This window comes from Lithobates pipiens, unplaced genomic scaffold (genome assembly GCF_037356315.1).
Source record: "Lithobates pipiens isolate NorthernLeopardFrog02 unplaced genomic scaffold, aLitPip1_a1.2 Scaffold_1, whole genome shotgun sequence".
NCBI classification, from domain to species: Eukaryota; Metazoa; Chordata; class Amphibia; order Anura; family Ranidae; genus Lithobates; species Lithobates pipiens.
The window spans coordinates 151783891-151798796 of NW_027507685.1; the positions used below are offsets into that span (position 1 = coordinate 151783891).

Sequence of the window (14906 nt, forward strand, 5' to 3'; positions counted from 1 at the left end):
CTCCACAGTCACCATATCTCATCCAATAGAGCACCTTTGGGATGTGGTGGAATGGGAGATTTGCATCATGGATGTGCAACCGACAAATCTGCACCAACTGTGTGATGCCATCATGTCAATATGGACCAAAATCTATGAAAAAGTTTCCAACACCTTGTTGAATCTATGCCACAGAGAATTAAGGCAGTTCTGAGGGAAAAATGGGGTCCAACCCGATACTAGCAAGGTGTATCTAATAAAGTGGCCATGGATTGTGTATTTCAAGCATTTTACATGTGTATTCAAGCTTGACATGTTGTTTCACCCAATAGAAAGCACGAGGGGAAGGGACCAGTTATCACAGACTAAAATAGGCTTAATTAGGTGTGTTAAAAAATACACACAAAGCTTGATTTCAGCGTTTACAGATGTTCTCACTGAAGTGTACGGGGCCAAAAACGTCCACATTTGCCTCAAAATTAGCTTTTAAAATGCCATGCATTCAGCTGCAGGTGCCTGCGTGTTTATATGTGAATGGTAACCAGGGAAATAAATGATCAGATGCGGAGGCAGCCCAAGTGTACCTCCTGAAGCCTGTGCTATGCACCTTCTCTCTCTGCCTTTCCTTTATAACCAATCACATTTAAAATTAAGAACAGGCCTAATCGATTCAGAGCTTTAAGAACATTATTAGTGCCGACATATTTTGACATTACAATTTAAAGTGTATGCCCAACCAACACTTTTTTTCAGATTAGAGTGGGAAAGGGTTAGACCCTCTGTCAGGTTTTACTGCTATTTAATGCTCAGTTAGGGAGATTTTTCCTCACTTATGCTGGCCATACATTAAACAATTTCCCTTTAGATTTACTAACACCATATAAAGTCAGATCTATATATTTAATTTGTAAGCAATCAAGCAGACCCTTGCACTACAAGTAAGACCCTTTTCACACCTAGCCACCCGGGGGTCAGCAGTAAAGCGGCGCTATTTTTAGCGACACTTTACCATCGTTTTAGCAGCCTTATTCGGTCACTAGCCCGCTAGCAGCCGAATATTTTTTTTCTTTTTTTATTTCAGTTACTTATATAGTGCCATCAATTCACGCAGCGCTTTACATATACATTGTACATTCACATCAGTCCCTACCCTCAAGGAGCTTACAATCTAAGGTCCCTAACACACATTCATACATACTAGGGACAATTTAGACAGGATCCAATTAACCTACCAGCATGTCTTTGGAGTGTGGGAGGAAACCGGAGTACCCCCAGGAAACCCATGCAGGCACAGGGAGAACATGCAAACTTTAGGCAGGTAGTGTCATGGTTGGGGTTCGAACCAGCGACCCTTCTTACTGCTGGGCGAGAGTGCTACCCACCATACCACTGTGCTGCCCCGAATAGGGGTTAAATCCACCTGCAAAATGCCGGTGGAGTGGCGTTTTGCCAGCGGTGTCACAGAGCTGCCCCATTGATTTCTATGGGGAGCAGCGGTGGAGGAGCGCTGAGTTCACCACTCCTTCACTGCTCCAAAGAAGCTGCTGGTAGGACTTTTTCTGACATCCTGCCAGCGCACCGCTCCAGTATGAAAGCCCATGGAGCAGCTGTTTTGAGGTGGTTTGCAGGCACTATTTTTAATGCTATAGTGCCTGCAAAACGCTCCAGTGTGAAAGAGGTCTAAAGGAAATTAAACAAGAAAATGTTAACTATGTATAATGTATGGTCAGCCTTTCTGTCACATTGACAATGGTTTCAGCAGAAGTAAAAAAATAAAAATATGATTCTGTCTGTGTTTCAATTAGAGATTATCACACATTTCCTGTCTATGCAAACTGTTGTCACTGCAGCAGGAAATAAGGGAATTCTCTCTACTGGATCCCTGAAAAGCAGTAAAAACTCAACAGGAGTACTAATAATTGCCTACTTTATCCAAAACTACAAAAAAAAAAGCAATCTTGGCTTGACACAGTCTTGAAATATTGCACAAATGTGCTGTGCTATCCTTATACGTCTTTATTTTCAACTCTGAGTGCACCTCCTAACCCACCAAGATAAAACCTTATATTTTTTTTGCTCTACCTATTTTTATGATCATGTACTTAAGGAAGACTTGTCATAAAATATAAAGGCCAACAATGCCAATGCCTGGCTCAAAGGCTGATCCTTTGGCTTCAGTACCTTCTAAATCACTAATCTGGAAAAAGTACACAGATCACAACCTCTGCCTACATATTACATGTGTTCTTTGGGATAGTGATTTGGAATTAGTGCAGAAAAAGGATCAGCATAAACATCAGAAACTACTTTTACAAAGAGGTCAGTGGCCTATATTCTTGGTCGAGTCAATGAAAGGTCTCTCCAGTTTCTATAGTTCCATACTGAAATATTTCACTTACGGGGTCCCTCATGGCCGATCGCCCAAGCAGAATGGTCCACAGCTCCCGGCTGCTTCTATAAACAAAAATCAAACAAAGATGATTAGTTCCTGAAAACCAACCGGTGATGTGGCAAAAGGTTATAAGAGGAGTATTACGATCAGATCCCGAAATATACCGGTATGCACATTTTAAACTGGAACATACAGTGCCTTGCGAAAGTATTCGGCCCCCTTGAACTTTTCAACCTTTTGCCACATTTCAGGCTTCAAACATAAAGATATAAAATTTTAATTTTTTGTGAAGAATCACCAACAAGTGGGACACAATTGTGAAGTGGAACGAAATCTATTGGATATTTTAAACTTTTTTAGCAAATAAAAAACTGAAAAGTGGTGCGTGCAAAATTATTCGGGCCCTTTACTTTCAGTGCAGCAAACTCACTCCAGAAGTTCAGCGAGGATCTCTGAATGATCCAATGTTGTTCTAAATGACTGATGGTGATAAATAGAATCCACCTGTGTGTAATCAAGTCTCTGTATAAATGCACCTGCTCTGTGATAGTCTCTGGGTTCTGTTGAAAGCACAGAGAGCATCATGAAGACCAAGGAACACACCAGGCAGGTCCGTAATACTGTTGTGGAGAAGTTTAAAGCCGGATTTGGATACAAAAAGATTTCCCAAGCTTTAAACATCCCAAGGAGCACTGTGCAAGCGATCATTTTGAAATGGAAGGAGTATCAGACCACTGCAAATCTACCAAGACCTGGCCGTCCCTCTAAACTTTCAGCTCAGACAAGGAGAAGACTGATCAGAGATGCAGCCAAGAGGCCCATGATCACTCTGGATGAACTACAGAGAACTACAGCTGAGGTGGGAGAGTCTGTCCATAGAACAACAATCAGTCGTACACTGCACAAATCTGGCCTTTATGGAAGAGTGGCAAGAAGAAAGCCATTTCTCAAAGATATCCATAAAAAGTCTTGTCTAAAGTTTGCCACAAGCCACCTGGGAGACACACCAAACATGTGGAAGAAGGTGTTCTGGTCAGATGAAACCAAAATCAAACTTTTTGCCCACAATGCAAAACGATAGGTTTGGCGTAAAAGCAACACAGCTCATCACCCTCAACACACCATCCCCACTGTCAAACATGGTGGTGGCAGCATCATGGTTTGGGCCTGCTTTTCTTCAGCAGGGACGGGGAAGATGGTTAAAATTGAGGGGAAGATGGATGCAGCCAAATACAGGACCATTCTGGATGAAAACCTGTTGGAGTCTGCAAAAGACCTGAAACTGGGACAGAGATTTATCTTCCAACAAGACAATGATCCCAAACATACAGCAAAATCTACAAAGGAATGGTTCACAAATAAACGTATCCAGGTGTTAGAATGGCCAAGTCAAAGTCCAGACCTGAATCCAATCGAGAATCTGTGGAAAGAGCTGAAAACTGCTGTTCACAAACGCTCTCCATCCAACCTCACTGAGCTCGAGCTGTTTTGCAAGGAAGAATGGGCAAGAATTTCAGTCTCTCGATTAGAGGTCGACCGATATGGGTTTTTCTCTGGCCGATGCCGATATTTAGAAATCATGGCGGCCGATAGCCGATATATGATGCCAATTTTTTTGGGCCGATATGTTAGGCCGATTTTATTTTATTTATTTATTTTTTTCCTTTTTTATTTATTTATTTTTTTTTTTAATCCCCCTTGATCTAACACACCTTTCCCACTGGGGCCTGTAAAGTGCCTGCAAAATGGCTCCCCTGCAGTCTGTGTGAAAGACAGTGTGCTTTCACACTGAGGTGATGCGCTGGCAGGATCTTAAAAAAAAAGTCCTGCAAGCAGCATGTTTGGAGTGGTGTATACCGCTCCTCCACCACTCCTGCCCATTGATATGAATGGGCACCACTGCCAAAGGGCATGCAATGCGATTTGGCAGCAGTGCTTCATGGGCTCATTTAACCTCTTCCTTGGCCGCTAGCTGGGTTATATGTGCCCCACTAGCAGCCAAATAGCACCGCTAAAATGATGGTAAAGAGCAGGGGTGCTCAACCTGTGGCTCTCCAGCTGTTGCAAAACTACAAGTCCCATCATGCCTCTGCCTCTGGGTGTCATGCTTGTGGCTGTCGGAGTCTTGCTATGCCTCATGGGACTTGTAGTTCCGCAACAGCTGGAGAGCCACAGGTTGAGCACCCCTGGTAAAGAGCCTCTAAAACTTGCGTTTTACCATCAACGCCTGCCCGCTCCAGTGTGAAAGCAGCCTTCATAAGTGATACAGAAAATTTCTTACATTTAACCACCTCCCGCCCGCCCTATAGCCGAATGACGGCCGTAGAGCAGGCGGGTTCCTTCGCCTGGCCGCCCCTGGATGGCCTTGTGTTTACTTCCGCAATGCGCGCCGCCGGGGGCGCACATCGCGGAAGTTTTGTATTCGCCGTGTCTCCCGGAGACAGGCAAATACAGATCGCCGTGAACGGCCAATCAAAGCGGCCGTTCACAGCGCGATCGCAGCTGCCAATGGGAGATGATCTCATATGTAAACATATGAGATCATCTCCCATTGCCGTGTTTCTCCCTCCTCACACAGAGACAGCGTGTGAGGAGGGAGAGCGATCTGTAAGTCAGCCCCAGTGCAATCTGTCAGCCCCAGTGCCAGTGCCATCTGTCAGCCCAGTGCCATCTGTCAGCTCAGTGCCATCTGTCAGCCCAGTGCCATCTGTCAGCCCAGTGCCACCTGCCAGTGCCACCTGCCAGCGCCACCTGCCAGCGCCAGTGCCACCTGCCAGTGCCTGCCGTCAGCCCCAGTGCCGTCAGCCCCAGTGCCGCCAGCGCCAGTGCTACCTGCCAGTGCCACCTGCCAGCGCCAGTGCCACCTGCCAGCACCACCTGCCAGCACCAGTGCCACCTGCCAGCGCCATCCGTCAGCCCCAGTGCCGTCAGCCCCAGTGCCGCCAGTGCCAGTGCCACCTGCCAGCACCAGTGCCACCTGCCAGCGCCAGTGCCACCTGCCAGCGCCATCCGTCAGCCCCAGTGCCGTCAGCCCCAGTGCCACCTGCCAGCACCAGTGCCGCCAATGGCAGTGCCGCCAGTGCCACCTGCCAGCACCAGTGCCGTCAGCCCCAGTGCCGCAAGCCCCAGTGCCGCCAGTGCCACCTGCCACCTGCCAGTGCCACCTGCCAGTGCCACCTGCCAGTGCCATCTGCCAGCCCCAGTGCCGTCAGCCCCAGTGCCGTCAGCGCCAGTGCCGTCAGCGCCAGTGCCACCTGCCAGCGCCAGTGCCACCTGCCAGCGCCAGTGCCACCTGCCAGCCCCATTTGCCAGAGCAAATAGCCAGCACCATCTGCCAGTGACATCTGCCAGTGCCAGCCCCAGTGCCATCTGTCAGCGACATCTGTCAGCGACATCTGCCAGCGACATCTGCCAGCGACATCTGCCTCCAGTGCCATCTGTCAGTGCCACGTGTTGTCAGTGCCACGTGGGGTCACTTTGTGGGCATTTCCATTGTCCTGGTGCTCCAGGGCCTTCAAAACTGTAATAGGTGGTTGAGAAATAAGATGTGTAATTTATGCTCCTAGAACGCCTGATGGTGCTATTTCAATATTGGGCCTCTGTATGTGGCCAGGCTGTGTAAAAGTCTCACACATTTGGTATCGTTATACTCAGGAGGAGTAGTAGAACGTATTTTGGGGTGTCATTTTTGCTATGTACATGCTATGTGTTGGAAATATCTTATAAATGGACAACTTTGCGTAAAAAAAATGCGTTTTCATTTTTTTTCCACATTTTCCCAAAACTTCTGGAAAAAAAATGAACCATTTAAACGACTCATTATGCCTCATAGATTATACGTTGGGGTGTTAGCTTTCCAAAATGGTGTCACTTTGTGGGCATTTCCATTGTTCTGGTGCTCCAGGGCCTTCAAAAATGTAATAGGTGGTTGAGAAATGAAATGTAATTTATGCTCCTAGAACGCCTGATGGTGCTATTTCAATATTGGGCCTCTGTATGTGGCCAGGCTGTGTAAAAGTCTCACACATTTGGTATCGTAATACTCAGAAGGAGTAGCAGAGTATTTTGGGGTGTCATTTGTGGTATACACATGCCATGTGAGAGAAATAACCTATTACATTGAAAATTTTGTGAGAAAAAAAAAAAAAATCTTCATTTTGCAAAGAATTGTGGGAAAAAGATGACAACATCAAAAACCGCACCATGCATCTTAGTAAATACCTTGGAATGTCTACTTTCAAAAAAGGGGTCATTTGGAGGGTATTTGTACTCTCCTGACTTGTTCGGGTCGCAAGAAATGAGATAGGCCACCAGTACATCAGGTGTGATCAATTTTGTGCGATTCGCACCACAGCTTGTAGACTCTCTAACTTTCACAAAGACCAAATAATATCCACTAATTTGGGTTATTTTTACCAAAGATATGTAGCAGTATAAATTGTGGCCACAATTTATGAAAAAAAAATTATAATTTGCAAAATTTTATCACAGAAACAAAGAAATATGCGTTTTTTTTTCCAAATTTTCGGTCTTTTTTCATTTATAGCGCAAAAAATAAAAACCCCAGTGGTGATCAAATACCACCAAAAGAAAGCTCTATTTGTGGGAAAAAAAGGACACAAAATTTGGGTACAGTGTTGCATGACTGAGTAATTGTCATTCAAAGTGTGAGAGCACCGAAAGCTGAAAATTGGTCTGGTCAGGAACGGTGTTTAAGTGCCCAGTAAGCAAGTGGTTAAACATTTATTAAACAAAACAAACCTCCAATCAGTTTACTTGTATGTATGATTTAGATAAAAAAAAAAAAAACCTACCGTATATACTCGAGTATAGGCCGACCCGAATATAAGCCGAGGCCCCCAATTTACCCCCAAAAAACTGGAAAACTTATTGACTCGTGTATAAGCCGAGGGTGAGACATGGCTGTCCATCCCTGTGTGTGTGTCCGTCCATCCCTGTGTGTCCATCCATCCCTGTGTGTGTATCCATCCATCCATCCATCCATCCCTGTGTGTGTGTGTGTGTGTGTGTGTATTCATCCATCCATCCATCCCTGTGTGTGTGTGTGTGTGTGTGTGTGTGTGTGTGTGTATCCATCCATCCATCCATCCCTGTGTGTGTGTGTGTGTATCCATCCATCCATCCATCCCTGTGTGTGTGTGTGTGTGTGTGTGTGTGTGTGTGTGTGTGTGTCCGTGCAGCCTTGTGTGTGTGTGTGTGTGTGTGTGTGTGTGTGTGTGTGTGTGTGTGTGTGTGTGTGTGTGTGTCCGTGCAGCCTTGTGTGTGTGTCCAGCCTACCTGTGTCCCAATCCTCCGACCCGTGCCGTGCCTACTCCGTCCCGTGCCTCCTCCGTCCCGTGCCGTGCCTCCTCCTTCCCGTGCCTCCTCCGTCCCGTGCCGTGCCTCCTCCTTCCCGTGCCTCCTCCGTCCCGTGCCGTGCCTCCTCCGTCCCGTGCCTCCTCCGTCCCGTGCCGTGCCGATGGATCGCCGCTCTTCTCGGCGGCCATTCTACAATTCAAAATTCCGCCTCCGCCTGTGATAGGCGGAACACTCAATTTCCCAGCAGCCTGTGTTCCGCCTATCACGGACATCCTCTCATACTCGTCCGTAGTATGAGAATGAGCGGATGTCCGTGATAGGTGGAACACTGACTGCTGGGAAATTCAGTGTTCCGCCTATCACAGGCGGAGGCGGAGAAGGAGGCGCGGCTTTTAAATTTTAATGTCCGCCGTCTGTCTGCTCGATACGCTGATCGAGCAGTCAGACAGCGGTGACTCGAGTATAAGCCGAGGGGGCACTTTCAGCCTCAAAAAAGAGGCTGAAAATCTCGGCTTATACTCGAGTATATACGGTATATATTAAATAAAAACAGGTAGTTAAAACTTTTGGACGAAAAAAAAAATGGGCTAACTTTACTGTTTTTATTTTATTTTTATTTTTTAAATAGTGTATTTTTTTCCCCAAAAAATGCATTTGAAAGACCTCTGTGCAAATGCCGTGTGACATAAAATATTGCAACAACCGCTATTTTATTACCTAGGATCTCTGCTAAAAAAATATATATAATTTTTGGGGGGTCTAAGTGATTTTCTGGCAGAAAATACAAGATTTTTACTTGTAAGCAACAAGTGTCAGAAAAGATTTAGTCTTTAACCACTTCCCGACCAGCGCACGACGATGTACGTCGACAGAATGGCACGGGCAGGCATATTGGCGTACATGTACGTCCAATATTCGTTGCCGCCGTGCCATCGGGAGCGCTCCCGCGCTGGTCGGGACCCCCGTGAGTCCGGTCGCGGGACCCGCGGACTCGATCGCCGCGGGCATCCCCGCGATCGTCTCACGGAGCGGCCGAATGGAGGAAATGCTGTATAAACAACATTTTCCCATTCTGCCTAGCAACTAGTGACGCTGATCTCTGCTCCATGTGATTGGAGCAGAGATCAGTGTACACTAAATGAAAGCCCAACCCCCCCACAGTTAGTAACACACCCCTAGGAACACTTAACCCCTACACTGCCACCCACAGGTTAACCCTTTCACTGCCAGTGTCATTTACACAGGAATCACTGCATTTATATAGCAGTGATTACTGTATAAATGACAATGGTCCCAAAAATGTGTCAAAAATGTCCGATGGGTCCCCGACAATGTCGCAGTCACAATAAAAATCGCAGATCGCCGCCATTACTAGTAAAAAAAATAATAAAAAATTATTAATAAAAATGCTATAAAACTATCCCTATTTTGTAAACGCTATAACTTTTGCGCAAACCAATCAATAATCGCTTATTGCGATTTTTTTTACCAAAAATATGTAGAAGAATACGTATCGGCCTAAATTGAGGGAAAAAAATGTTTTTTTATATATTTTTGGGGGATATTTATTATAACAAAAAGTAAAAAATAATGCGTTTTTTTCAAAATTGTCGCTCTATTTTTGTTTATAGCGCAAAAAATAAAAACCGCAGGGGTGATCAAATACCACCAAAAGAAAGCTCTATTTGTGGGAAAAAAAGGACGTCAATTTTGTTTGGGAGCCACGTCGCACGACCGCGCAATTGTCAGTTAAAGCGACGCAGTGCCGAATCACAGAAAGTGGTCTGGTCTTTGACCAGCAAATTGGTCCGGTCTGAAAGTGGTTAAATGGTTAAACTGAGAACTCTACACACTGAGATGAGTTCATTCATTGAAGTATAAACATTGTATCTTTTTGTTCTTTTCTTGGCAGCCTGCCCAGAGAGGAGGAAAGGCATTTCTATGACAACTCAGGCAACTTACACTGACTTCTATTACAGAAGTAATTTCAAAGTCACGCTGTAGTTCTAAATCAGCTTTTTATCCGCACAATCGGCCGATGCCGATTAATTAAAAAACGGCAAATATCGGCCGATATATCAGTTGACCTCTACTCTCGATGTGCAAAACTGATAGAGACATACCCCAAGCGACTTGCAGCTGTAATCGCAGCAAAGGGTGGCTCTACAAAGTATTAATGCAAGGGGGCCGAATAATTTTACACGCCCCACTTTTCATTTTTTTATTAGTTAAAAAAAGTTTCAAAAATCCAATAGATTTCGTTCCACTTGACAATTGTGTCCCACTTGTTGGTGATTCTTCACAAAAAATAAAAATAGTATATCTTTATGTTTGAAGCCTGAAATGTGGCAAAAGGTTGAAAAGTTCAAGGGGGCCGAAAACTTTCGCAAGGCACTGTAAATGTAACCATGTTATTTAATCATAGGACATTTTCTTCACAAAGCAGACAGAAGTAAAACATTTTCATTTTTGGTGTCAGGACTCCATCATGGTTAGTTTTTGGTGCATGGCACTCAGCACAAAAGGCAACTCAAAAATCGATGACTCCCTAATCTGACTTTTAACCCCCCTAACAGTACTTAACCTTTTATTTGGATACTTAAAGAGGGATTCCACCAAAAAAAAAATATTAAAAGCCAGCAGCTATAAATACTACAGCTGCTGACTTTTAATAAATGGACACTCACCTGTCCCGGGTTCCAGCGATGCCGGCAGCCGAGGCCGATCGATCGCTCGGCTCTCGGCTGCTGTAGTCACCATTCTAGGTGAGGGAATCAGGAAGTGAAGCGAATCGGCTTCACTTTCCGGTTCCCTACTGCGCATGCGCGAGCCGCGCCGCGCAATAGGAAATCTCCGTGCTGTCACTGGGACCCGTGTGTGTCCCAGCAGACAGCGCGGCAGGGCAGGAAATGGCGTAGACTCCCACGGGAGTCTATGCCCGGAAGTGGGTGAAAATACCTGTCTTTGACAGGTATCTCCACCCCCCTCCCCCCTGAAAGGTGTCAATTGTGACACCGGAGGGGGGGAGGGATCCGATCAGCGGAGGTCCCACTTTAGGGTGGAATCCCGCTTTAACTGTCCTGCACTAGCAGCCTCTGAGCTGAAGATATACAGCCCTGCACTTGAAGATACCAAAGCCTGAAACTTGGATATGGTAAAGGGGCCAAGAGCAAGGCCTTCAGTACTTTTCCCTGCTCAGAGAAACAGGTTTGGCTCAAAAGTTGTCAATTCACTAAAAATATGCATTAATTATACATGAATGCATGAAGAGAAAAAATGGGTGATATGCAAGTTCCTGAACAGGACACCATACTCACTAGAGCTGCACAATTAATCGTCAAGAATCGTTATCGCAATCTTGACTAAAGTGTTTCACAATTCTTTCTATGCAAAGAATTCTCTCTGCTCTTCTGAAACCACAACAGCCAAAAGAAAGGAAGATACAAATCTGCCAAGAATCAAAACATTCTTTATCAGTTGAACTTAATTACAAACATTGTAACAATTTGTCAATGGAATAGACTTTGTGTGTAAGTGAAAAAAGTTTAACCACTTAAACACTAAAACCCCTTTCTGGCATTTGTTGGTTTCAAGTTAAAATCTTTTTTGCTAGGAAATTACTTAGAACCCCCAAACATTTCTATTTATATTTTGTATTAGACACCCAAGAGAATAAAATGGTGGTTGTTGCAATATTTTATGGCACATTGTATTTGTGCAGTGGTCTTTCAAATGCAAATTCTTTTGGAAAAATTTACTTTAAACAAATTAAAATTTTTATTATATATATTTATACATAACACTAACCAGTAAAGTTAGCCCATTTTTGTAATAGTATTACACATACATACATACATACATAGTGAAATGTGATGCTCTGTACACTGTTAAGAGGTAAATGTAAAAGAAATTGTCTTATGGAAACGTTGCTATGTATTGCATTTACCTAATAAAAATAAGTAAAAAAAAAAAAAAAAAAAGTTAGCCCATTTTTTTTTTTTGTATAATGTGAAAGATTTTACGTTGCAAGAATCGTGATCTTTTTATTCTAAGCAAAAAAATTGCGATTCTCAGTTTGGCCAGAATCATGCAGCTCTAATACTCACTAGTAGGTCCAGGTAATATCATTTGCTGCATAGGCCCTGACTTTATGGACACCCTTAGTGGCTTTCCTTTGTCAAGACACTTTTTTCTAACCTCAATGAACTAGTAAAGGTGCTTGTCAAATCGGGTGTCCCTCTTTTGACAACTTATTCTGACTTCCTGTGGGATATGGCTGCTTTTACTGTGGATTTCTGCAGGGCTAGCTGCAATGACCCTTTGAGGGTTATTTATGAAAGGCAAATCAATATTGTACTACAAGTGCAATTGGACGTGCAGTAGCTGTAGATCCGAGGGGGGCATGCAAGGAAAATAAAAAACAGCATTTTAGCTTGCACATGATTGGATGATAAAATCAGCAGAGCTTCCCCTCATTTCATATCTACCCCTTAGATTTACAGCGACTGCACTTCCAAGTGCACTTGTAGTGCAAAGTGGATTTCCCTTTTGTAAATAACCCCCTTTAAGTACACAATCTGATATATGAATGCACTTTCACCCAACATCCCCTGAGGAAGGTTGTTCAACCACTTGCCTACTGGGCACTTAAACCCCCCCCCCCCCCCCCCCCTCCTGCCCAGACCAATTTTCAGCTTTCGGTGCTCTCACACTTTGAATGACAATTACTCAGTCAAGTAACTCTGTACCCAAATTATCTTTTTGTCATACAAATAGAGCTTTTTCATTTGGTAGTATTTGATCACCTGTGTTTTTTATTTTTTGCGATATATAAATGAAAAAAGGCCGAACATTTTGGGGGAAAAAAACAAATTTTTCTTTGTTTCTGTGATAAAATTTTACAAATTATTAATTTTTGTTTCATGAATTTTGCCCAAATTTCTTGCGACCTGAACAAGCCAGGAAAGCACAAATAGCCCCCAAATGAACCCTTTTTGGAAAGTAGACATTCCAAGTTATTTAGTAAGAGGCATGGTGAGCTTTTTGGTGTTGTCATTTTTTCCCACAATTCTTTGCAATATGAAGATTTTTTTATTTTTATTTCCACAAAATTGTCATTGTAATAGGTTATTTCTCTCACATGACATGTGTATACCACAAATAATGTCCCAAAATACATTCTGCTACTCCCCCTGAGTACTACAATACCACGTGTGGGACTTTTTCACAGCCTAGCCCCAACATGCAGGGAGCACCATCACGTGTTCTAGGAGCATAAATTACACATCTAACTTGTTAACTACCTATTACACTTTTGAAAGCCTTGAAGCACAAGCACAATGACACGTGGCACTGATGGCATGTGACACTGATGACAGATGGAACTAATATGTGGCACTGATGAGGCACTGATGACAGATGGCACTAATACGTGGCACTGATGACAGAGACAGATGGCACTAATACGTGGCACAGATGACACTGATACATAACAATGATGACAGATGGCACTGATACATGACACTGACAGGTGGCACTGGGGACAGATGTGTGCGTGTTTCACTGGGTGAGTGCTAACTTCTCACTGACGCTGCAGCTGCAGCATGGAAGCTCTCCCTCCTCACACGCTGTCTCTGTGTGAGGAGGGAGAGCCGGCGATGAGAGATGATCTCATATGTTTACATATGAGATCACCTCTCAATGGACACGCCGATCAAGTGCTAAATGGTCGCTGTGATTGGCCATTTAGCACGATCTGTGACACGGCCAACACAAAACTTCCCCGATGCGTGCCCGCGGCGGCGCACAGAGGGGAAGTAAACAGGAGGACGTCCAGTGACGCCCTCCCAGCAGTTAGCGTCCGCGCTGTAGCCATCTTTTGGCTATAGTGCGGGCACAAAGTGGTTAACCACTTGGCGCCCATACTACGTCTATTGACGTCATGGGCTTTCGGTGGTTATATCTAAATGATGCCTGAGGCCACAGACATCATTCAGATATCAGCGTTTTCAGCTGTTCCGCTGCTTGATCGTTCTTATGGCTGGCAGGAGGGGACACCCCCCTCCCGCCGCCCTCCGATGCTTGTACCTACCGCTTCCATCGGTGAGTCCGTCACAGGATCCGCTGGCCCCCGCAAGTTACCATAGAGATTTCGGGCAGACCAGATCGTCCCCGGAGTCTCTATGATCATTCAGAGGCCGGGCGCGATGTTATGACGTCACACCCGGCCTCTGTATTCAAATTAACAGCGCCGATTTGGCTAGGAAGCCAGGATCATTTTTTTTTTTTTTTTTTTATGCTTCCCAGCCTACAGGTGCGATATGGGGTCTTATTGACCCCATATCTCCCTGTAAATATGTCCGATCGTGCCATATTCCTATTACAAGGGATGTTTACATTCCTGGTAATAGGAATAAAAGTCATCAATTTATTTATTTATTTTTTTTAAGTGTCAAACTTAAAAAAATAAAAAAAAGTAAAGTGCCCCTGTCCCCGTGAGCTCGTACACAGAAGCGAACGCATACATAAGTCCCGCCCACATATGAAAACGGTGTTCAAACCACACATGTGAGGTATCGCCGAACACATTAGAGCGAGAGCAAAAATTCTAGCTCTAGACCTCCTCTGTAACCCAAAACATGTAACCAGTAAAAAAAATTCAAGCGTCGCCTATGGGGATTTTTAAATACCAAAGTTTGGCGCCATTCCACGAGCGCGTGGGCTAACTTTACTTTTTTTTTTTTTTTTAAGCATTTTTTCTGAAAAAAACGTGTTCGAAAAATTGCTGCGCAAATACCGTGCGAGATAAAAAGTTGCAACGACCGCCATTGTATTCTCTAGGGTCTTTGCTAAAAAAACATATAATGTTTGGGGGTTCTATGTAATTTTCTAGCAAAAAAAATTTGGAATTTTACATGTAGGAGAGAAACGTCAGAATTGGCCTGGGCGCGAAGTGGTTAAAGGACAAGTACAGCCAAAGCTTGTTTGGCTGTACTTCTGTGGATCACAGGAGTTCAGTTTGTTTTGCACTCCTGTGACCCGTTTTCATCCACTGTCTGCTGACGTCACAGAGCCCGTACAGGTGCAAGCAAGATCGAGACAACAAAGTCGGTGTGTGCCTGGAGTCAGGATCCGCCCACATGCGGTGTTCGATCGCTCGGTTCTCAGTGTTAGAGGCAGGACAGAGGCAATAATGCCGTCATAAATAATGGATGAA

The 14906-nt window shown here is 44.4% G+C and overlaps 1 protein-coding gene across 4 annotated transcripts in view; it reads right to left on the reverse strand.

Moving 5' to 3' along the window:
- NUP188 (nucleoporin 188) overlaps positions 1-14906 on the reverse strand; it is a 169668-nt gene that overhangs the window by 143526 nt on the left and 11236 nt on the right. For all 4 annotated transcript variants that reach the window (XM_077478559.1, XM_077478556.1, XM_077478566.1 and 1 more), the window contains exon 2: positions 2379-2433. In XM_077478559.1, the coding sequence (XP_077334685.1) occupies positions 2379-2433 (55 nt within the window). The remainder of the gene's footprint in view (positions 1-2378; positions 2434-14906) is intronic.